Source organism: Syngnathus floridae, chromosome 10 (assembly GCF_059516105.1).
Source record: "Syngnathus floridae isolate MCC-2025c chromosome 10, RoL_Sflo_1.0, whole genome shotgun sequence".
Taxonomy (NCBI): domain Eukaryota; kingdom Metazoa; phylum Chordata; class Actinopteri; order Syngnathiformes; family Syngnathidae; genus Syngnathus; species Syngnathus floridae.
The window spans coordinates 3,960,297-3,985,201 of NC_142422.1; the positions used below are offsets into that span (position 1 = coordinate 3,960,297).

Genomic DNA, 24,905 nt, shown 5'->3' on the forward strand with positions numbered 1-24,905 from the left:
CCACCTGCAAAAGCGTCAAGATTTTAGTGATGCTCTTTACCTAGAACTATGACGTTTTGTCAGTGGGCGTGGCCGGAAGTTCTGATTTTTTGCAGTGACGAAAGCTATGGTAACTTGACGTCTGAAAATTTCACACTACGAAAATCTTGGCGGCACTTTCGAGAGTGTTAATGTTTTTTTCATTCGTTTCATTTAGAGTTTTTAGTCCAAAGCAAAGGTAAGAAGTTTTATTTTATATATATACGTATATATATATTTTTTTAACATATGCCATTGTTTTCAAATTATTTTGCAGTCCCCAAACTACAAACTGGGACTTCAGTTTGATAGCCGCTAAGAGAAGTTTGTGTCATTGCAATTAGTTCGTTCAAATTACAAAACAGTGTGTTAGTGTTATTTGTATGAAGGACAGAAACGCCATTAAGAAGCAAAAACAACTTGAAATATAGCAGAACGTATGATGGAACGAGGCTGTTTCTAATATTGCTGCTGGTCGACGTTTTGTAGTAATAGCAGTAAACCGCTAGATGGCAGCAAATGCTCTATATTGTCGCTTATGACCCAAATTCACAGTTCTAGCTTTTTTTATTTTGATTTTGTTTTAATATAGCGAGTATAATCATTTCACTCCAATTACATGGACAAGAATGTAAAAGTATACCTTATGTGTATTTTACTCCGAAATTGTCCATAAGTATTTTATTTGAATATTCCACTCACCTCTTGGTCAAAAGTATGCAAACACCATTAAGGGGAAAAAAAAATACTGCTAAAGTTGATTAATTTGTCTAAGATAATTTAGATTGTTAAGGTGATAATCATGTATTCCTCCTAATATAATGTACATTATTTTTTTTTAATTATTTTTAATTTTTAACTTTTTTTAAATGCAATTTAGTGCCTAGTTGGGCATTGTATCAACATATCTTTTGTTAATTGCCGACAGCTCAGGAGAGAGAGAGAGAAAGAGAGGTACGGAAAAAAAAAATCAGCATTCTCTGCTCCAGTGGTGAGGGATTTAGAGAAGGACTGAATCCGAGCCCCGACTGGGACAAACAATGGCAGCTATGAAAGGCGAGGGGAGGGTCCATCTAATGCAAATATCCACTTTGTGCACCCCCAGAGGACCTGCTGCTCTCAACTCTGACATCCACCACCAAGCAACAAGTGCACGCTGCAGTTTAGTCTTAGTTTTGTCATCTTTTCTTTTTTCACACAGCTTTTTCACCTTTGTTGCTGAAGAAGTTCCGGCAAGGTTTATAAAGGTGCAACGAGTGGGAATGTCTAGTTTCTTTTTGGAGACAGCATCACTGAAATACACCTGCCGTAAGAAGAAGAGCAGAGGTAAGAATATATCTTAAAACTCAGTATATATAAATGGAATTCTTTAAGTCTTTTTTTTTTTAAGTGTCAGCGATGCAACATTCGGAGCATTCCGCTTGCATGCCGCCCAACTTTTTTTTTTTTGCCCTCTCTTTATGTGCAGCTTATTTAGCGCAGCTTAGCTTGTCTCAGGGAAACGTGATTATCCTCTGAGCATTCAAGACATGCATGAGAAAGGCTTTGCAACATAATAGATCAGTGGGAGCCTGTCTGCTTGTATGGGACTGGGACAAATGGATGGGAATCTCCCTTGAATGTTGATGCTACTGCTGCTGGGTGTCCATGTGGAGGAACAATATCTGGAAATATTACCAGCCTAATAATGGTATATTGTGCTTCTTTTGTTTGCATGCTATTCTCAAAGTACGAGGCTCATTCTGGCATCCCATGCACAAAACCAGTCATGGTGTATTGCTACTGTAAAATCCCAGCACAGCCCCCCCCCAACTGCATCCACGCTGCTCGCCCTCCCCAACTGAAACTTCAAAGTGGGCTCAACATGAGGCCTTTATGTGAACAATTGCGCTATTCTACCCTGCACCCCGCAATCCTGACGCTGCCCCCCCACACACCACAACCCCCTATTCCCATTTCCACTTGATTAAGCCCCGAGCTGAGCGGCCCCGCTTGAATGTGGAGGGAAAATGGTTCCCTAATTCTGACTCTCAAGTGCAACACAAAAGAGGAAGAGTGTTTGCGCTGCTCTAATTTGGGAGCGGTTCAGTAAGTTGGAAAGCGTTTGCTCTGTTGGGGTGAAGAGGAGGTGGCTGGATGAGAGGGGTCAAAAATCTATTGTATTATTATTATTATTGTTAAAATGGGGACTAACATCTTGAAATTATTGTAACTAATGTCCGAGCATGCAGCCTTTGAATCACTCTACTGAAAAAAAACGGCAGATAAGCACATTCATACAGAGCTGTCAATAGCCATGAGTCATGCTGAGTCACTCATATGCTAATTGGCTAACGCTAACTTGTTTACATCCAGCTAAGTCATCAAACGCCAGGGTCAGGCCCCACCTTTTAAAGCCATATACACTCAAAGTCACAGATTTGTGATGGTGACCCAAAGTAGACAAGATTAATACCCAGACTTTATGCATTTGTAAATGTGTTAAGTGCAATATTTTTTTATTTATTTAATCCAAATAATTGATAAATAACTCTTGAACGCTGACAAAGCTTTTACAGTATTTTCCGACTCCTGCTACCTCATTCTGTATTCATGTTTTGAGATATCTTTCAAAGCTTATTTGACTTTAATATACAGTTCAAAATATAATTAAATACTCACATTCTAAAATTAAATTTAAGATCCTATATTGCTTATTTATTTTGGGCTACTCAATTTTTTACTGGTTTGTAAATTAATTGGATTGATAACTAATGATGAACTTATGCTTACCCAGCTCGGTCCCTAAATCAAATGTTTTTGTCAAGCATGTTTTTATTTATGCGAAAGCCATCAAACACTTTGCATCCCGTGAATTTGTGTCAGAAAAGCAATTTTAATTGTAACACACTTTGTGAGTGTGGTTGCTAGGCAATGAGAGCTGCTGGATGAAAGCTGCTCCGATGATTCTTTCCCCTCCTTCAGGCTTCTTCTCACTCTCCATTTTTCTTTTCAGTCTAGCAACCCCCCAACCTCTACTCTCAGCAAGTGTTCGGCATACTAAAAAGCAGCTCTCAAATTGAGAATGTTCCATTGTGTATTTTATTCGAAATACATTATCAATTTTGTATATTACAGTTATACAATTCTTGTTAAAATAAGGACATTACTGAGTGATCCCAAATCTTAGAAAATATGTTTTTTTTTAATTTAACTGTTTATTAATGTAAGATATTTCAGGACACATTTTTTCAGTTAAACAATATTTGCTCTACATGTTTGTTACCAGTGGAGGGCAGTATACTTATAAAACAATATACTCCCAGATATATCTAAATGTTTTTTCTAAAAAAAAAATGTTTATTTTTTATTTTTGAAATGTTTTTTGGGGATTCAGAAGCTTTGTCCGTGATCTCAACATCAATCAAACGCCACATCACTTCACTGATTTATCTTGTTGGTATCTTTAAACAGGATGCCATTGTTACCATGACAACGACTCAAAAACAGATGTGGCACAAGTTTAGTTTAAACAACGACAGAACGCCTTCAGTAAATGTTAATATCATGGGATTCGCATTAAATTTTAATAATCAAAACAGTACCATATATTCAATGGCTGTCATGTGTGGCTTGTGTGTATTATTGATGGACATGTGCATAACACATTTTGGGATTGAGGAGATCCTCAATGACAAATTTCCTCTAAGTGATGGGCTCTGTCCCCTTGGGAGTGGTATAATTAGAGCAATGGAAACAGGAAACACCTCGCCCTCCCTATCGTTCTACCCCCCAAAGACCCCCCCCCCTTTCTCTCTGGTCTACTTTTATCCCTCTGAAACTGTATAGAGGTATATTTTATCATAGAATAGTGTTAGATTTAGCTACTTGCATGATGGAAGACACCAAAACAAACATGAAAAAATATATAAAATAAAAAAAATACTAAAAAACTAAAATTAAATATACCGTATTAGCCCGAATATAAGACGACCCCGATTATAAGACAACCCCCTCTTTTTCAAGACTCAAGTTTGAAAAAAGCCTATGTCTAGACCCCGAATGTAAGACGACCCCCCCCCTTTTTCAGTTTTATTTCAATGAAAAAAAACTCGTCTTATATTCAGGCCAATACGGTATATAAAAACATAAAAGACCATGACAGGAGATTTTATCATATGTTAGACTCAACTGCGATCCAAAATGATGTACAGCAGGTGTGAGAAGCTGAAAAAACACTCAAGATCCTTTTATGGGACTTTAGGAATTCGTAACCCCTCCTCTGGTATGACACTGCCTCGACTTGAGCCCGCCAGTGATTCATGTGTGGTGAATGTTTGAACGCCAGCGTGGTAACTCAGTCCAGTGTGAGGGATGCGGGAGTGGAGCCTCTAATTTCTACTCCTTCCCCACCAAGATTAAAGGCCCAGAGGAAGACCAGGTGTACGGTCCAGACCAAAGATCTCATTTTCTCCTTCATCTTACATGCATGAGTGGTGTGAGCTGCTCCGCCTCCTGCAAACTTTACAAAAGTGTGTGAGGTGCAGCTTTTATTGCTGGCTGGGAAGCTTTTCTTGAAACGTGCATGAAGAATTAAACTTGCGAGTAGCTTTTTTTCTTCAGCTCAACTGTTTGAGGGAGACAAGTCAGCAATTTTTATTGATTCAGGAGTGGCTCCCACCTTACTGCTATGGAATGCACACCTGGAAGTGTTTGCTAAGTGGCTGGAATAATCCGTATAACAATACCAAGACATCTGCCACCATCAAAAGCGGCTGTGTGTCAATTATTTTAAATGTAGTTATTTTATTGCCATGTTTGTCTTTTTTTTTTATGGCACCTGTGAATGGCAAAGTCATAGGAATGACGGAATGTAATATTTACACAAGACGTTTCCCTACATGGAATATGGTTTGGTGTTAAGCTTTGTGCCACTCTGGTCTCCGATAACTGTGTACACACAGGAGGAGATGGGCGAAGATAAAAAAAAAATTGGGTTACGCCCCAACGAGGAATTGGGATGCCTGGAGGGGGCGGGAGAACTTTTTCTGTCTGTCTCGCCTTAATTTTGCAATTATTTTCAACCCATTCCCGGCAGTGTCTCTGATGGAGCACGTCAGGTTCCTGCAGGACTCAGAAGCTCGGGGGCAGGTCTTCTTCTCTGGTTAGACAGCTGTCAACCAGCCCCCCTGCACAACCCAAAGAGTCAGACACTGCACAAGTGAACTGTGGCCGGAGGTGAGTGCTTAACTTCTAAACTGTGACTTCCTTCACTGCTGCTTTGTTTACATTCGGTCTGTATAATCAGTCAAAGAGAAAATTTCATTTCGGAGGGAAATTTGTCTTATAATTGTATGTGATTATATGTGGCTTTTGCTGGAGCTACCATTCCTGATCTTTCTGGATTATAATGACCTGTCACGTGAGTCATTGTTTACACATTGTGTGGCATTGCTTTTACAAACGGTGGATAAAAAGCCTTTAGACTTTTTGTCATGACTAAGATAAAAAAAAAAATATTGAATGGATTTTTAAATTGTAAACAGTTCATTCATGCATTTATGTAAACTGTATATGAACTCCGTCAGTCCAAGTTTGGACTTTGAAGAGTGTGGGAATGGCCGCTGTAATTCGAGCTAGCCACCTGTGCTCGCGTGCGTAGAGAAAACACTAGCTTTTGTGTCGGGAGTGAGACGTCCGCACAGCGGGGGGCTAAGGTACGATATTGGGCAGGGGGGGGTGACAGGTGGCATCCTCCTCCCTCCTCAACACCATCTCGGGGTCGCAACAGCTGCCCCCAAATTTGATTCCGAGGATCCCTCACATGTGCACCGGAGCCGAATCGGGGCGGGGGGTTGTGTTTGCGTAGCTGCTTGCATTTGCGTGGTGACTGGTGACATCATGGCTGGGAACGGAGGAGGAACCGTTCACATGGGATCTTAAAGTGAGTGGAGCTGGGAGGATGCCAACTTAGAAGCAGGGAGAAGATGATGTCCGTCCGCACGAGATCTAAAGGCTGCGATGAATGATGCCGTGTGATCTTCCTCAAAAATGTGACCTGTAAGTAGAGATGCGTTGATTTTATATAGATAGGAGAGGACAAAGACTGTCTTACATGGTTCCGTTCATTTTGAGATGGAAAGTTACTCTGTACTTTGGAAAATAGGATTTTTGGCTTCAGATGGTTTGCATGGAATGTGATTTTAAAAAGCTTTAAGAAGAGAAGATGATGTTTTCATGGCTACTGTTGATGGGTGGCCTGTGTGCCAATGTGAGGTCAGTACGAAGTGAGATAGGACCAAGGTGTCACATTCCACAGTTTGGTGTGTGTGTGTGTCTGTGTGTAGTACTTAATTGCAAATGCCCACACACCCCATTTCCAGCTAAAATGGCTTTAACTTCATTCTAAATGTTTCACTCATTTCATTTCTTTTTCGAAACTACCCTAAAGTGTCCCACTGGGCATCCTTAATTAAAAAAAAAAATGATAATAATAATTATGATATTATTTATGTGAAAATTCTTATTCATGCATGTCTTTTGTTTCTTAGGGTAGTGACTTGAATCTTTTTAAAGTGATCCAGTAAAATATCAAAAAGTTGTTAAAGTTCTCATTGTTTGACAATATTAGCAAATCCTGTAGCAACAATTTGTGCTTGTTGGGTAAAATGTGAGCACAAAACGGCTAATCTGTTCCCATGCTAGTTTTATCAGATGGTGTGCCACCCAAGAGACAGCATTATCGCTTCTTCACATCACATAAATAATCCTTACCCGAAGTCTGCGTAAACGTGGCTATTTTAAAACCTGCTGGAAAAACAACAGGAAAAGTTTCATTTCTGCACTCGCACAAACAATATTAACAGAGAGCAAGATCTTCAAGTGGCCCACGTCTTTGAATCTAAACATTTTTGGTAATTATGGTGTCCTGTGCCGCCGCAGTTTACAGAAGCTTTTATTTTGGGAGTGATAAATCTTGATTTTAAATGCAGCTTTAAGTTTTGAGACACAAAGTTGTTGGCTGTTTATTCGAGCATGGAAGACCCACAAGCCTCCTCTAGTGGACACATGGGAGACAAAAGTCACATAGGAAGCATCCAAAAATACATCTCATGTATTTTATAATGCAGTGAATAGCTTTTGGGAATTCGAGAGAGACTATGTAGGATTTAAGAAGTCAATTTTGATGCATGGGAACAATTTTATCAGTTGTGTTTTTTAATCACTAAGAGGCTTTATGTGCGACTTGAAATGACAAAGAAAAAAAAGTTATTAAACCACTTCATTATGCTAAACCTCATTTTTACAATAATAATAGTAATAATAAAAAAATTCCCCAAAAAAACCTCTTTCTTTAGTTGTATTTTCTCTTGTCTTATTTGGGCTATCAGTCCAAAATAGAGAAATAAAGGAGAAAAGGAATAAAATAATAAATGATAAATCAATAAATCAATAAATCAATAAATCAATAAATAAATAATACTTTTGAAAAACTAAAATTATATTTTGCACATTATCATATATTAACTGACAATAATAATAAAAATAAATAATAATAAAACTAATAATAATAATAATAATAATAATATACGTCCCTATACTACATATGAAATAAGCAATATTCCAGTATCCCATTAAGCACTATTAGAATAACTCCAGCGCTCACACTGGCAACTTTCCACTTTTGGTAACTGTACTTTATTTTTTTTTTTCCCCGCACTCGCTGCTCCAGAATGTCTGAAACATAACTTCTTACCACGTGGCCATGCAGACACGCCTCGCTCACACAAATTATACATTGGGACTAAACCATAGAGAGCATCCTTGACGTAACATGATTGCATCTCTCGCCTCAAGCCCAGACCGAGAATGCATGCTGACTTCCACTTGAACCACCCCCCCTTCCTTTTTTTTTTTTTTTCTACTCATGTGCAGCAATTCCAACGTAATTAGATAAGTGAGGATTAAAAAGAAGGCTAAAAAGAAAACTAGTGGGGATGAAAGTAAAAAATCCCGCCCTTGCTGACAGTGTAGCCACTGCAAATGGCCCGGCGAGCACAAATTACAGGTTGACTGTGTCAGAGGAGCAGAGTGTATTTGTAGAATGTGTGTATGTGAGGTATGTTTGCTTCTGTTTGTACAGAAGATTATACAGCATATAACAAATCCTTATTTATACCTTCCTACTATGGAAGTTCAAAGGCGTGTTTGCGTGATGCAACGCATGCTAGGTTACCACAGGAGACAGCGTGTCGTCGTCTCGGTTATTGTGTGTCGAGCTTTAACAAGACCCCGTAGGAAGCCAGGGCCTCACTCTAAATATAAATCAATTTAATTACCCATCTTCACTACCTTCTTTGTCTAAGCCTTAATGTGATTTTTTTTTTTGACACAAACGATACATTCCTTACTAAGTTTGTGTACAGTAAAATATTTGGACGAGGTCATTTTATGCTGAGCACGGCAATTTTCAGACTAATAGAGCAGATTGGATATGAGATATTAACTGGAATGCAAAATTAATTTTCTCAACTTGACACATGCTCAAACAAATGCCTTCACCTTTCACCCCACTTTGTGTCGAATTTATCTTCCGAGACCTTTCCTACTTTAAAGATGTCATATTTATCTCCCTCAACACAAGTACGCCCCTCTTCAACCATTGGGTTTTCCCCTGAGCAAATTTACGGGGAATGCAATTGTCGTGAGTGACCTGAACCACCAATCCTGTGCTGATGTCTTCCTTTCTTTCCGCCTCCCTTTTGAAAAGCAGCAGAATAAGCTGAAACCTTAGTCCATTTGTATTGCCGGGACAAAAGAGGGCCCATTGTGACCAGGAGGGGTGTGGGGAGCTGCTTGGGGGTCACTGGGCCAGAGAGGACTTAGTCAGAGTCCGACCCCTGTCGGATGAAGCGTTCTGGACTGGTTTTGTAGACCAAGACCAGGTAGAGTCTCCGTATATGTGTTAAGAATGACGAGTTGCGACGGCGTGCCTTTATCCAGCTGTACGAGGATTTTAACAGGGATGGGAGGGGTGAGCGGGTGAGTGACAGGGACTCCAATGCACTGCCTCTCTCACGCCCCAGCAGGAGTTTATTCAACTCCAGCTGCCACAAAGCACAAGAGCTGGAAATGGACGCAGTGAGAGGGCACAACAGGGTTGATCAGATTGCAGCGCTCGGATCATTTGACGCGGGATTTTGACGCTGTCGGCAAAATGCACCCCAGAGCCAAGTCGAGGAGTTGTGACAACTACCTGTGTATTAAGGTACGGACTTGTCACTTTTTGGCTAGTTGTTATTGTGCATAGTGTTGACAATGTCGCTTTTTTTGTATTTCTATTAAACAATGAAGGCAACAATGTGGTTGCTGATGTTGCATATTGGAGCCGTCCAATGAAAAGCGGCTTTCCCCCACATTTGTCTGTTTGCAATTGGAAATGGAAAAACATTCCATTATTAGATTTGGCTATTTTTTTTGCTTTTGAGGGTGAATCAACTTGTGGGGTGAGCTACTGTAAAATACTCTGGGTTGTTGTTAATGCACAAATAAAAGAAAACAAGATTTGAAGTGCAGGGTTTGTATCACTATCGGGGTCAATGAAGTACACTCCTTTGTATCCTTGATAAGCAACTTTTCTTTATCAACTCCCAACTTGTTTTGGTATGCACCCGCTCTATATTTACCCTGCACAGGAATCAACATTTCTTTTTTCTTCTTCGTTACTTCCACGATTAGCAGAATAACTCGTAGTTGCTCGATCTAAAAATGTGCAGCAACATCCTCAAGTGTGTGTTAAGGAATGTAGGGAAGAAGTTAAAAGAGGTCAACTTGGGTTTCTCGAGAACAATATCCTGCTGCAAGTGTTGTTTACGTCCTGTCAGACAAAGACATCAATCGGCAGACGACATCAATCAAGTCTTTCGAGACTTTTTTTTAAAAACATCTACGAGGGAACCACGCCGCGGTTTTCCTTCCCTTGAGCTCTCCATCAGTTCCAATTAAAAACTTTGAGAGTTTATCAGGTCTTTAATATGACCTATGGCCTTTTGGCATCATCCTGCTGCCTGTGAAGCTCCTGGTTAGCTCGAAGCTCTCCCGTTACACTCCCTTGGTGGTTTCATGCTTCACTGGACGCCTGGTAGGCAGCCTTTTGTGCCTGTGACCTACTAAATGAGTCTGTGAGCACCTCTTGATCACTCTCGCTCCACCTTTCACTCTGATTCATCCTTTGTGTGTGTGCTTATTTATAAAATTCTCTTCATGGCTTCCCGATTTAAAAATGATTTAATGTTTCGGGCTTCTTTTTACGCATCTCGGTGACAGCTTTGCTGAGGGTGTAGACAAAGTATCCCACCTGGATCCAGAGACCACCAATTAAGTTTCTTCATCATATCGGCAGCCATTTTCTATGGAGAGCTGGAATCACGAAAGGGTGGGACTTTCCGTTTTGGTTTGTACAGTATGGCACGGGCGAGGGTCTAAAGCGGGACAACTTATGCATTCCTCTGTGCTCAGCTGAGCTCTCTCATTCTGCTGAGACATGCACATGTGGTCGCCTGCCACAATATTAGGGACACTTGCATGAAATGAATCAAGGCGAAACTGTTAATAAATGTTAAATATACTGATGTAGTGTCACTATCTTCCTGCGAATTATTGATACAGTAATAATATTTCATGTGATGTTCGATACTTTTCAGACCGATACTGAGGTCTCAAGTGACCGATACCAAGCACCGATACCATTGGTACATTTGAAAAAAAATCAATGACATATTTTTTAAAAGACTTTTATACTCCAATAAAACAATGAAATAATGTTATTTTTCTTTTCTTTTTTTCATTTCTAGTTCCGTAAAACAGCCACAGTCGGATGAACAATATTGGTATCGATCAACGTCGCAAGTACCAATACCGTAAAATTATTATTTTTTTGCATCTTTAGTTCCATAACACGTCCACAATATTGGTATCGGTCAACATCGCAAGAACCGATACCGTAAAATAAGGTTCCGATACTCGCCCATCCCTTATTTTAATAAAATTTTAATAAAAACTGATGTCATTCGTTTGTGCAGGTGTGCCTATGCATTATACAGGCTGACACGACCTTGTTGGTGATGGCTACAGTAGATCTTTAAGATGAATCTTCAACATGTGCTAGCTTGAAAATCTCACGTCCCTACTTGTACGTCTTTCCTTCCTTGGGAACCTAAAGAGGAAACTTAGTGACCCGTCTTCACAGGCTTTCCTCCCATTGTTTGCATTCTCCTCATAAAACACCACGTTGTTCTTCTTCTGCCGGGTGACGAAGGCCTCGAGACATTTGTGTCCCCGCTAAGTGCTGTCTGACTACTAATGGAAGTGGGCGCTTTTGTTTCTGGAGACCAACACTGTCCCGCACACACCACTTAGGAAGGGCGATGATCACAATGAAGGCCTTGTAGCCAAGTGGTGGCATGTGTAACCAACGCGGTCAACTGTACTCAATCTTCTCTAATAAACAGCCACAAAGAGCCGATTCGTTCAAAAGGGTGAAACACGGCGCTAGCTTGACTTTTGCTAGCTTTGTCATGCAAATACCAAAATGTTCGGCTGCCAAACGGTGGGACTTTCCCCCCGTCTATCTGCACGGTTATCATTCCAGGGCAGATGTCTCGTCCAACTATTGTGTTCCGTTCGGGAAGGACAGATAGCAGAAGGATGTTTGGCCTTGACTCCCCTCCTGTGAACGGGACCAACATGCCAGATTCGTCTCTCAGTGTTCCACATCAGGCTCTTAAATTTACCAATCTGTAAGATCACGTATGGGTCAGATAATAAAAAAGGTCACTCGGCAGTAGGCGGACTTTCCAGTTGTGCTGTTTATGTCCACTGTCAGTGACATCACTCGGTCCAGGTGTTTCCCTTGGAACCGATGGAAAGACCATCACTGGTTCCGGTTTCCTATCGTGATACAATTTCCGGGATCATGTTCAGTCTGAAAATAAGCGTATTTATCTGGAGTTGTAATCATGGTCATTCATGTCGAGTAGTTGAAGGCTCGCTGAAGCGGTCGTATCTACAAAAGTTGGGTTCAGCTTGTCACATGACGTTCTACCATCTGTGTGTAGGCGGTATGGGAATATTTGTGTGACCGTCTCATCCACATAAATAATAATAAAAAAAAATAAAGTGAACTGTGCTCTACAGCTGACGGAACATTTCTGCTTTCCTCACAGGACGCTGAATCTTTGGACAGTTGTATCCAAAGCACCTTGTCGACCTTGTACCGACCTTTCAACGCCACCGCCTCCACCGTCCTGTGGCAACTTTTCAGCGTGGTGGAAAGACAGTACCGCGGAGACGGTCTCCGCTGCTTCATCGATTTCTTGCTTCCCGCCAAGAGGATTCTTCACATCATCCAACAAGAAACTTGCGTGAGTGGTTCCATTTTTGAAACTATGAAACTCGATATTCTCCAACTTTATTCATTTTCTGATAACACAATGACGTTAGCTATGATAGCTTCACTTAAATCTGGCCTCCAAGAACGACCTGGGAAGTTTTTATATTTTGGGCCACTTGAGAGGATCCTCTCGCAAAGGCTTTTCTGCACTACCAAGATTTTTGTTCTTGTTGTTTGGAAACCAGGCCTGATCAGACAAGTTCGTCACTGTGTGTGAGTCATCATTTGCGTAGTTAAAGTTAAATTATATGTTGTAACAATGCTGACGATTTATCAGACACACATAAGGGAAAAATTTTTTTCTTGGCTTTTAATTTTTTATTTTATTTATTTATTTATTTATCTATTTATTAACTGTACCTTTTTTTTTTTTAGTTAAGGTTCCGAGGACTGCTGCTCTACAATGAAGGCTGGCCTCTGTGCATTCACGACAAAGTTGTCCTGCAGTTGTCGCCCTTGCACAAAGTCAGACTAAAGCAAGGAGACTTCTACCTCCAAATTGTCCCGTTAGGCCGCAAGGCCGCCAAGCTCGCGATAAAATGCTTGTCGGCCAGCGGGCAGGCTATCGTGGAGATCCCCGTGGCGGAGAGCATGTACGGCAGCATCTTCACCGCTGAGTTCCTCCAGAATGTAACGCTCGAACGGAACCTGCACCCGCTCCAGAACTGCCTGCTCACAACCGGCAAATCCGTGTACAGGACCCCGTGGAAGAACGTGGTCAACCCTCTGTTTGTCAGCAGCACGGCGGAAGCCATCATGCAAGCGCAGTGCAGCAGGGTGGGCTTCCGAGGACAACTCAGCGCCTGCAGCACGAGCGGATCCACGGGAACCCTGGACAGCCATCGCAGCTCCCGAGAGTCCCTCCATTCTCAAGGAGCCGACTCCACTTTTTCGGAACCGACCTCGCCGAGCAGAAACCGCACGGAGACCGGCGGCGATAGCCATAGCATGACTCGAGAAGACATAACAACTCCCATCATTAAGATCAGCCCCACAGAAGAGCGTGGGACGGAACACAGAGAGGAGGACGGCGGTGGGAGAGAAAGAGGACCAACATCTAAGATGCTCTCGTTCAGCACAGACCTCAGCAATCCCGGCCCTCGTCGACGTCAGCCGAGAGACTCGGTGGCTTTTGAAAGCAGAAGACTTTTCAGGAAGTCCTACATGGAAGCCCTGCAGAACCCCATGAGCCTCGGCTCCAGCACTGAGTCCATCCTGGAAGAAAGTCCAGAACACGGGAGCCTCAGAGAAGGTTCCGTCACACCGGGCAGCAGCCCGGATACTCGCGCTTCTTCTCGAGAACACTTAGCCCGCAGGTTGGGGAGTCGGAGTTGGCTCAGCGGGGACGATTCCAGGCCCAGCACTCCTTTGCATTATTTACAGAAGGGACTACGGAGTGCGGAAAGACGGGCGGAACGCCGTTCAAAGTCATTGGAGAGGACTAACAAAGCTGGCCAGGGTAAAGCTCATCGGGAGAGATCTTCTTCCGGCGGCTCGGCAAGCATCTCCACCAAAAAGCTGATGAATGGATATGTTCTTCGCTTTGGGAGGTTGGAAGTGGAGGCCTCGCTTCCTGGTTGTGAAAAGAGGAGCAGCAAAGAAGTAGCGGGTATGTATCACTCTTCATTATTGATGATATGAAATCTTGTCGTTGATTTTAATTTTAAGAAATGTGTTCTATCTATATGATGGTCATCATTTTTCAAAAAACGCACCTGCAGGCGTAGGAAAACAAAGTTTGAGGCTGGAGAACAGAACAGGCTAACGTGGGCAGGTTTTGTAACGATAGCCCGCAGCAAGACTCGCTACAACAGCTCTTCAAGGGTGAGACAGCTCACAACATTAATGCCGTCACTGTTGATAGATTGCTTTTCAGAGGTGACTTGCTGTGTTCTTTGGCACCTCTGGGTGGGGGCGGGGGTGGGGCTGCAGGCTTGGACCTACCCTGCAAAGTGAAGTCACAGCTCAGTGCTGTGTTTTGCAGCGAGTGTGTTTTGTTTTGTGTTGTTTCGTGCAAGGTAACTGAGGTAACAGATAACGCGGGGGTGACGTCTGCACTGCTTATTTTTTTTTTGTTCTGCAGAACTTATTTATCATGGGTTGGAATATGAACTTTTGTTGGTATATAAGCCATATTTGGTGACTTGGCTCACTTTGAGAAAAAAAGGGTATGGTTTTTGGCGATAATTGTGATAAAAGTAACATTATTATTATTTTTATTATTATTATTATTATTATTATTATTATTATTATTATTATCATCATTATTATTATATCGGTAGAATAAAATAAAATTAGTTTTATTTTAATTTACGTTTTTTTCAGTTCTCTCACTCTCAATATTATAATTTTATGTCAATAAGTGCCCAATAAATGTTTAACAATGTTGTGGCAGTAAAATGATTAACTGGTAAATAAGCAGCTTGTTTATCAAATAATCATGATAATGATTATTTTTTTAATTGGTTTATTATTTTGATCATTTTTTATTTAAAATGGTTAAAATTTTCCCAAATTTTACTTACTCAACAGTAGATTTTTTTAGTCCTCCATGAAAGTGTGACTGATTATCTTTGTATCTTTTTTTTAATCAAAATAAAACATTCGGTCTTACTTTGGAATATCGGATCAGCCCAACAGCATATCAGAAAAATCACAATACAGTAGAAGTAATCAAATATCACATCCCCATTGCATTCCGAAGATGACCTCAGAGGGGATTGCATTTCGGCTGTTGCAACAATTGTTTCATAGACAACAAAAGATTTTGTAAACCAAGCAGAAGAACCTCAATGTCCCACAATGATGCGGCCCGTCGGTACAACACAAATTAAAAAAAGTTCCGTGGAAGACTCAACCAACCACACATTTCCTTTATAACCAAGTTCCCATCCCCACTGACCGCTACAAATTTAGCTTCGACAGTGCGACGTGTCTAGCGTTGGACACAAAAAGCAGATTTTTCACAATACTCCAGAGGCTTTACTCGACGTTTGTCACTTCCTGTGAAAACAAAGCAATTTAGGAAACGTGGGGAAAACACAAGCCCGCTCACACAGTGGCACAGGAAATGCACGGACTATTTGAAGACAATAGAGGCTGTGCTGGCTGCTTTTTACTCCCACACAAATGAGCGGGACTAGAAAAAGAGGCCACAAACACAACAGTGTCACACACGCCATCACCCACTGTTGTTTTCAAAATCACATCGAGACTTTAATATGACTCTGCTTTCTTAGGATGAGTATCACTATCCTTATATTACAGCAATGGATCTGCAAAAGGGAGGGCTGCGTCACTGTGGGAGTAATCACAGTTGATATTATTCATGGCCATGGTTTCTAGTTTCCTATTCGTTTTCGGAATGAGTCACGCAAGCTATAATAGCGACAAATTTTCTTGTATTGTCCTCGAGTGTAATTTAAGATGAGTGCTAATTGATATACACAATGAATGCTAGTCGGATGCAATTTCACAAACCCGCACTCCAGATTAAGTGTGGAAATTTTGTTGGCCTAAATTGTACTTCTGAACGGGCCCCGGGGAGCAAAGTGCTGACGTGTCTAATAACGGTAAAATTACCCACGCTGATGCTACATCTGGTTTGCGGTATGAGTCAGTGTCAGTTACTATGATTATAACAAACCGAGGTGAAAGGAAGCTTCACTCTTTTTATTAAATTTTGTTTTATTATTATTATTATTACAGGGCAGCAGGAGGACAGCGGCGATGACAGGAAGTCGAGACTTGCAGAGGACGAGTCCAACAGCCCCAAAAGAGCCAATGGCTCAGCTATCGGGTTAGGGTCATCGTCAAGCTCCTCTAATGATAGTAACTTGTCCCTCCCTAAACGGATGTCAGAGGTCAATCAGGAACTGCTGGCATCCGGCGCTGTTATTTTGCCAGGTAAGGAGCAGCCAAAAAAGTAGTTGGCTTTTCAAAGTTTTCGTTTCTACCCCTGCTGGAGTTTTGTTTTCCAGGAAGCAGAGATCGTGGTGGGAGGGCGGTATTGCAGGTGTGCACCAGAGCTCAGGTGTGGGCAGGCGAAAGTTGCTCAGTGCACGACCTCAGCAGTTTAATGGTCTACCTTCACTCCACACTGCGGTATGTTGACAACAGGCACAGGTTGTTTTCATTTTTTTAGTCAGCAAGTGCCCAGAGCTCAAAGTCAAAACCACTTGTCCCAAAAAAAAAAAAGAACAGTATTTAATCCTGTTGCCGATTTCCCTCACGGCACACAAAATATATCTATTATTATATTATATATTATATTATATATATTTTTTATTATATATATATATATTTTTATATTTTATCATATATATATATAAATAAAAATATATATATAAATAAATAATATATATATATAATTATATATGTACTATAGAATATAATTTATCTTTTTTAAATATAATAATTTAATTTTTTTCATTTTTTTTTTTTTTTTTGTCTAATGACTGGATTATGCTTGTTGGGGTTGTAGGAAAGAAAAACGTGATGAAGGTCTGACAGTTGTGATCGACAGCAGAAGGCAACCGCCTGTTCCAGCTCTCTTGTCATCGCTGTCTGAATTTCAGGTGAGCACCGACACTCGAGTGTGCTCTGACCTGCTTTCCAAGACCCCGTAAATATTTACAGGCCTCACGTGTTGACGCGAAGCCAATGATCTTCCTCTCTTTTTCGCATTCTTTTACATTTTTCCCCTAATGCCCGACGTTTCAGAAAAAGAGGCACACCTTAAAGTTGTAATGACTGCACTTCTTCTGAGAAAAGGCTAGCCTCGGGGCTAACGTGTGCTTACACGTCTGTTTTGAAGCGGAGGGCTTTCAGAAGACTCACAAGAGCCATACGATTATGTTTTGAGTCTGGCCTACTGATACCGAGATGCTCAGACATTGTAAAAAAAAAAAATGTCGTTTTTTCCCTATTTCCCTCTTTAATTTAATTTAATTTTATTTTATTTTATGCATGTATCTTCAGACACTGGTACCAAATGCACTTTACTCGGTTCTTTTCCTGGCGGACAAGGAGGCAGCAACCAAACCTGAAAGAGACATTGTCAACATCCAGGTGAGTAAATGAAGTTATTATCACGTGTCCACCCAGCGACGTATTTGTTTTTTTCCTCGCCGCAGACTGAAACATTGTCATCGTTGAAGGCCCTGCTGAAGCACGTTGAAGCAAATCAGCTCACGCGTGACCTTGAAGGCACCTTTCAATACGACCACAACCACTGGATGTTCTTCAGACAGGTGATGGGACGAACACTGTGGCTCTCTATATTTGTCGAGCCATATTAATTTTTTTTTTAAACCCATACAGAAAATCGAGCCGTTTGCCAGCAGCTGCAGCGAAGCCATCGCTTCCCTCCAGGAGTCCATCGCCATGTTAAGTGACAGTGGCAACCTCAAGACATCTCAGGTTGGACCTGGATTAATTACTTAAATCAAAAATGGATATCAGCTCAGATTTTTTGTTTTGTTTAGGAGGTGTCTCAGATGATGGAGCAGCAGAAGCATCTGATGAAGTGCGTGCTGAATGACAGCCATCTAAATAGGTTACGTTTGGAAGGGGGCACCATCCTCGCACGAATCAGGAAGGAAGAGGCCTGTGATAACGAAAGTTACAGGTACTGCTGCACTTCCTGTTAATGCAAAAAAAAAAATGACCGTGTCGTGAATATTTTGGCTTGTCTTCAGGGATGCTGTCGATATGTTGAGCGCGCTGTACAACCAAGTGGACGAGGAGGTCCATGAGCTTGTCATTCTGTCCAATAAGTCACAGAAGGACTTGGAAAGTCTCCTGGAGGTGCGCAGGTTTGAGGAACAGACACAACAGGTGAGCCTTTACTATTTCCCTCTTTAATTTAATTTAATTTAATTCTATTTTATTTTATTTTATTTTTCAGGTCAAACTGTGGTTCGATGTGGAGGGAGATAAACATCTCACACCTTTAGGATCACTCTCTTTGACTGTCAACAACATAAAAGACATGAAGGAGAGCTTGGACCAATTTCTAAAAGAGTCAGTGGTAAATATCTCAACGAGTACGGAAATGATACCAATACACAGGAATTACCGGAGTAATGTGTGTTCATACCCACAACGGCGCAAACGCCCATGGCTATCTGCAAAAATAAAACGCCGGATCTGACAATAAGACAATCTTTGCCAATGTCATGTGATTTATCAAGAAGTGTAACGCAATCTGTTGTCCTTGTGTTGGTTGCCAGCACCAGCAGAGGCATGCCCTGCAGATGGTGAAAGACTCTCCGCAGTCTCTTCCTGGCTCCGTTTCCTCGGAATTCAAGCAACATCTTGCGTCCATCCTAAGCAGAGTGGAGAAGAGGAAGACACACCTGGACGTGCTGGGAAACCTTTATGAATTTTATGACTCTGTAAGTGCGCCGAAAAAGTTAGAGAGCATCTTTTTTTTTTTTTGATAGAATTTATATAAACTTTCTGCTGCTAATTCAGTCTCAATCTAGTCTGACTTTGAATTTGGTTTAATATAAAAATAAAAAAATAAAAAAATAATGAAAATAATAAAAATAGAAATATTTATAAATAAATAAATAACATGTCTTTGAATCATCCATAGGTAAACCAATGGCAGGAGCACTGCCAGCACTACGTGAGTCACCTCAACACTTCAGGTGAAGCTCTTTCACCCACCGTGGTCCCGACCCTGCGGGATTACTGCGCCGAGGCCTGCAAGTTCTCCATGGACAACTTCAGCCCACTCAATGATATGGTGCTCTCCCTGGAGTGTCCTCAGCAAGTCCAGCAGTGGAACGTCGTGTGGCAAAAATGTCAGCAGACCAAGCAGCAACTGGAGGACACTTTGGCCCGAGCCACGAGAGCATCTTCAGACTCCATTTCCTCGGATTTTACGGATGTTTTTAAGCCCGCGGAGATCCAAATTGGTGTAGCGGACAATAGCGGGGGAGGACTTCAATGCGAAGGTTCTTCTTGTTCCAGCAGGACCGCTACGCCACTCGCTGTGGAGAACCCCAAACCACATTGCGATGAGCCTTTCTCCAAAAGCCCCTCGGGTTCCATCTCCTCCTCCTCACGCTTCACTTTCCCGCCCGACAGCAAAATGAGCCCGTCGATGTTTGACGACACAGACAGCGACTGTACCATCGACTCCTCTATCTCCTGCCACTCGGAGCCCATCTTCTCCGCAGCTTCCCGACTCCGTAAGTCACCCATGAAGAAGATCATGAAGAAGACCATGAGCTACGAGCTGACGCCGAGGGACGGCGGACATTCGGACTCCAGCCACGTGCATGGTTACACGGGGGTGTATATCAAAGGTTTGGAGGTGGCCAATAACGTATCTGCAGAGAAGATGCTGCAGAGACCAGATGTCACGAGTCCAGCGTTAGGACGCAGTCGCAGTATGTCGACACCCTCCAGAATCCATAACAGGCACAATGAAGGAGATGCTAAGAAACAGAGCAGGTCAGAAGACTTTTTATTGTTCATCTAAAAAAATTTGGAATTTGACTTTCAATGTTTTTCTTTCGGTTCCCAGTAAAATGCAGCACATCATGGACGAGATGATCTCCACCGAGAGAGAGTACGTTCGTTCTCTCAGCTACGTCATTGAGCATTATTTCCCCGAGATGGAGCGTCTGGATCTGCCACAGGACCTCCGCGGCAAACGCAGCATCATTTTCGGCAACGTGGAGAAGCTATGGGACTTTCACAGCCAGTACTTCCTCAAAGATCTAGAAGCTCGCGCCCATTCCCCGCTGTCCATCAGCAGCTGCTTTCTCCGACATGTGAGTGTCAAACAGTCCAGCCTTGCAGTTAAACAGTTAATAACACACAGCTCGTAATTTAAATCACTTCCACGGTGTGGAGGAGCTCATGCTGACATGCCGGTTTACTTTCCGGAGTGTTCTAACTTGTTAATTGTGTGCGTGTGTGCAGGAGGATCAGTTTGGAATGTATGCCCTGTACAGCAAGAATAAACCCCGCTCCGACTCCCTGCTCAGCAGCCATGGGAACGAATTCTTTAAGGTGCGTCTGGAAACTCTGGTAACATTCTTCGCTGGGTAAAAAGGTCAGCACTGATCCACAATGGTGCCGACGTATAAGGTGTGTTGTTAAAAGAAAAAAAACAAAAATGTATTTAAGAGAGTGCAAAATGTGTCTGCGGTCGGTACTTGTCAGTAAATTGACAATTAAAGAAAAATAAATAATAAAAAATAAATCTCAGTAAATTGACAATTAAAGATAAATAAATAAAAATAAATACATACAAAAAAATCTCAGTAAATTGACAAATAAAAAATAAAAAAATGAACAGATAAAACATGGTGGTAACATACATACACATCCTAACGGTCCTCTCGCATCCCAGAATAAACAGCTGGATTTGGGGGACAAGATGGACTTGGCATCTTATCTGCTGAAGCCCATCCAGAGGATGAGTAAATATGCCCTGCTGCTGAAGGACCTCATCAAGGAGTGCGGCCAGTCACAAGCGCAAGAGCTGAGTGACCTTCGCACCGCCGAGGAGATGGTCAAGTTCCAGCTTCGCCATGGCAACGACCTGCTGGCCATGGATGCTATTCGGGGCTGTGACGTAAGCCGATAGTCCATTATTGATGCTACTTTCGTTAGCTCGTCTATTGTGTTTTGCATTGTGTGTTAGCATGAAGCTAGTGAATTTTTCGAAGGGTTCGTGGTTGGAATAAAAAATAAATATATATATTTTTTATTAATCTATTTATTATTTTGTAAATTCATCAATGTTACTGTTGATAGGAAGAAAATTTGAGGATTTTGACTTTTTAAAATTATTTAGAAATATCTAAATGAATAATTGATTTTCAGAAATCACGATTGATTAATTTAAAAGTGATTAGTTGCCCATTAATCATTGCACTGCTACTTGAGACAAAAGAACAAAAATATCCAGAGAAAACCTTGAAATTCTTAAAGGAAGCTCACCTCCCAATACTCTTCACTGTAGTGTGTTTTTGAACTTGATGTCATCTTTTTTTGTATACAGTAGTGAGGTCAGCATCCCGCCAGAGCTTCCATTGTTGTGTGTGACGCATGTGACCCGAGATGTTTCCTGTCTAGGTGAACCTAAAGGAACAAGGTCAACTTCGCTGCCAAGATGAGTTCATCGTCTGGTGCGGACGAAGGAAGTACCTCCGCCACGTCTTCTTGTTTGAAGACCTCATCCTCTTCAGCAAGACCAAAAAGATAGAAGGAGGATATGACATTTACATCTACAAGCAATCCTACAAAGTAAGCGTTTTATTTTTAGTGACATTTTTCAGAAACTGAGTATTTTTTTTTTTTTTTATAGACAGCAGAGATTGGTATGACTGAAAATGTTGGCGATAGCGGCCTGCGCTTTGAGATTTGGTTCCGCCGAAGGAAATCCCAGGACACGTTTATCCTTCAAGCAAGCTCTGTGGAGATCAAGGCGGTGTGGACTTCCATCATAGGGAAGATCTTGTGGAGGCAGGCGTTACGAAACAGGGGTGAGCGTTTCTTCATCAAGCGCCTCCATTGATTGTTGAGTATTTTGTTTGAGGGCTGTCTTGTCTCGCAGAGTTACGCATTCAGGAGATGGTGTCAATGGGCATTGGGAGCAAGCCTTTCATGGACATTAAGCCCAGTGATGCAGCCATCAATGATAGAGCCATCGACTATATCATGAAGGGGTCTGGTGAGACTTACTTGCCATTTAATCAATTGTATTTTCTATTTCTATGTATTTTTTCTAACAAACTCAAGAAAAAAAATTAACAATACAATTTAATATGTCCCTTTTTGATTATTTTAAAAATACTTCTCCAGGTTCATGAAGTCCAAAGAAAATCAAAAATCAATGGGATTGATGGGGACTTTTCAAATTAATTTAAAAAACTAAATAAACAAATATTTGTTGTGTTGGCATAAAGCTAGTGATTATATTATTATATTAACCCAAGCAACCTTGAACACTGAGCTGTTCTCGTCTCGTGCAGAGAGCAGAACATCACACTTTTTTTTGTCTTCATGTTGCCAACAGAATGTAGGACAAGAGCCTCCATCGCGGTACCCTCGTACGAATACTCAGCTTCCATCAAGAGACCTCACTCCACCATCTCCAACAGCAGCACGTCGTCCTCAGGCAGCCAATCGTCATCCTCCCTGCTGGGCTCGCTCAACCTCCACCTGTACTCTTCGCCCTCGCACCTTCACGCTCATCCTTACCCGCTGGCCAGCATTCCCTCCTTCACCCAGTGGCCTTACGACTGCATCGAGGAAGACGAGCTGGAGCACGACTCTGGGAGCCAGCCCTCCATGCGTGAGTTGGGATGCCCGCTTTCATTTTATTTCGAAATCCTCACATCATTTTAGCTGACTAAATAAAACTAAATAAGATTAGCAAACCAGAAACATTTTTCAGATTTGCTTAACTTGCCTCGACCGCACAAAAGATGACTCGTACTATTTGCCATAATGAAGAAATGCTTTTGTGTGTCAGTCACGGAAAGTTCCGAGACGTCGTCCCAGTGCACTTCCAATGACAGCATGAGCGGCCTGAGCAGCCTCACCTTACCCGGGCCCCCCGACGGGCTCCTGGACTCGTACAACAACAACAACAATGAGGAATCCTCCTCTTTCCTGTGCTCCTCCGTGGGGCCTTCCTCCGTGCAGGCCTCCTCCCTCTTCTCCAAAAGTGAAGACCTCCAACCGCAGAGCAACAAATTCATCACAGCAGTGAGTCTTTGCTCTGCGTCCTTGTTTTGAACTTTCCCCCCCCCCAAGTAGCACCTAAAATATTTAAGGGCCAACTTCATGACAAACATGTAACGTAGCAAGCTTGGATATTTGATCTGGTAATTCTTTCACGGCCCACTAGAGGGAGCCAGAGTAGCACTCGTAGAATTCATGCGACACTTTGAGAATCATTTGATATTAACGTGCTCATCTTTTACATCAACTAATTTTCCATTAGTTTTGAATGCATTTAAATAAATGATTATGACTCCTTTAATGTGCTTCTTGTTCTCAGTAGGAAACATTTAATTAGTTAGACGTAGTCATTTTGTGTTGCATATTTTGTTCTCATTTTTGTCTGATTGTTGTTATTTTTTACAAACAAGGACAATAGAGTTGGAAGTTAAAAATAAATCTTGAACAAAAATTTAAGATCATTACATTCATTATACTACATTTAGAGAGTGTTCAGCGTCCATTTTGAGTTGCCAAATATGGCCCCATATAGAACGGAAGTATGAGCAATAAAGAATAATTTTTGTCGAGGTGTCTCAAGGACAAGCGGTAGGTAATAGCTCCGTTTAAAAACGCCCCATTTTTTTTTTGCCAGAGCCAGTCTTCTCATATAGTAGCCGTAGGCCTGTCGACAGTGGTGTGACTTAACGCTTAGCTCAGTAAGTATTCGGCGTCACCATTGTGGTCGTGTTAACAGCCTGTTCGACAAACCGTGACGACAAAACATGGCCTTGTTACTAATACAGTACGTGTGAAAATCATGCATGGCCGTGTGGCTTTGTAAGCTTTGCTCCTATTGGGTGTTTCCCTTGCCTGCCATTTCTCAACTCCGATGATGTCATTTTGGAATGATTCTATATATGAACACACGCATGCTCTTGAACGCACTCAATGATTTGCCTTTTTGAAGGGACAGTGGATATAAGTGTACACACCCCGGTTCAAATGTCAGGTTCTCATAAGAATCATGATATTTATTCAGCACGCTTTTGTTATACTTGTTTACTGTTTGTCTGTTGTGAGCCATGTCTTGTCACCGTGGGATGGGGGGAACGAAATTTCGGTTTCTTTGTGTGTCTTTGGCATGTGGAGAAATTGACAATAAAGCTGACTTTGACTTTGACTTTGACTTTGACTTTGATAAACCATTTTTTTCAACATAAATATAACCTGAAAAGTGAATTGTACAGGTTATAGGTCACATCATTAGTTTTGAAATGATTTATCTTGATTTTTTTGTTAGATCACAACACTGCGTTTAAACAAGGGTGTGTAGACTTTTTATATCTCGTATTTTCTTTTGCAAACTATAATTTGATTGTCTTTGGATTTATGAATGTGAATGTAATGTGTGCACCCCAAAAAAAAGTAGGTCAATGTCATTAACTCATTTCTTTCCTTTTTTTGCAGCTGTGAAGTCCCGACAAAGAGCAAAATTCCAACAAAGATGTGATTTCAAGTTTGATCCAAATGAATTGGAGAAAAAAAAGACATTACCGTGATGGTACTCATATGGTTTGTAATATTTCCTGAACAGTAAGCATCTCTGTTTATATTGTAGATGTTTTTCTTTTTTTGTCGTTGTTATTGTTGTGTAATTTACAAATAGCTGGCAGACCAATGCAGAAAAGAAAAAAAAAAAAAACCGCAGGTTATTCCTTTTGTTTGCTGTCCAGCATTTTGAGACTTGTACAGATGATTA

At 41.5% G+C, this 24,905-nt stretch overlaps 1 protein-coding gene across 1 annotated transcript; it reads left to right on the top strand.

Moving 5' to 3' along the window:
* The first annotated feature begins 78 nt into the window (after positions 1–78).
* plekhg4b (pleckstrin homology domain containing, family G (with RhoGef domain) member 4B) lies at positions 79–24,847 on the top strand. Its single transcript, XM_088386959.1, has 27 exons — positions 79–217; positions 1,220–1,344; positions 5,096–5,235; positions 9,087–9,265; positions 12,222–12,419; positions 12,824–14,057; positions 16,157–16,354; positions 16,429–16,552; positions 16,932–17,025; positions 17,429–17,518; positions 17,584–17,700; positions 17,771–17,869; positions 17,935–18,077; positions 18,148–18,286; positions 18,357–18,479; positions 18,682–18,846; positions 19,050–19,915; positions 19,989–20,238; positions 20,390–20,479; positions 20,823–21,047; positions 21,551–21,721; positions 21,783–21,960; positions 22,032–22,148; positions 22,494–22,772; positions 22,953–23,188; positions 23,799–23,862; positions 24,614–24,847. Exons 4-26 carry the CDS (start codon positions 9,215–9,217, stop codon positions 23,844–23,846), a joined length of 5,235 nt encoding a protein of 1,744 aa, XP_088243085.1. The 5' UTR covers positions 79–217; positions 1,220–1,344; positions 5,096–5,235; positions 9,087–9,214; the 3' UTR covers positions 23,847–23,862; positions 24,614–24,847.
* Positions 24,848–24,905: the final 58 nt, after the last annotated feature.

Excerpts from the sequence above, each read along its gene's own strand:
- plekhg4b (XM_088386959.1), top strand. The coding sequence starts at position 9,215 with ATGCACCCCAGAGCCAAGTCGAGGAGTTGTGACAACTACCTGTGTATT. Across the intron at positions 22,149-22,493 it reads CTATATCATGAAGGGGTCTG|AATGTAGGACAAGAGCCTCC; the intron begins GTGAGACTTACT and ends TGTTGCCAACAG. Across the intron at positions 23,189-23,798 it reads GCAACAAATTCATCACAGCA|AGCCAGTCTTCTCATATAGT; the intron begins GTGAGTCTTTGC and ends TTTTTTTGCCAG.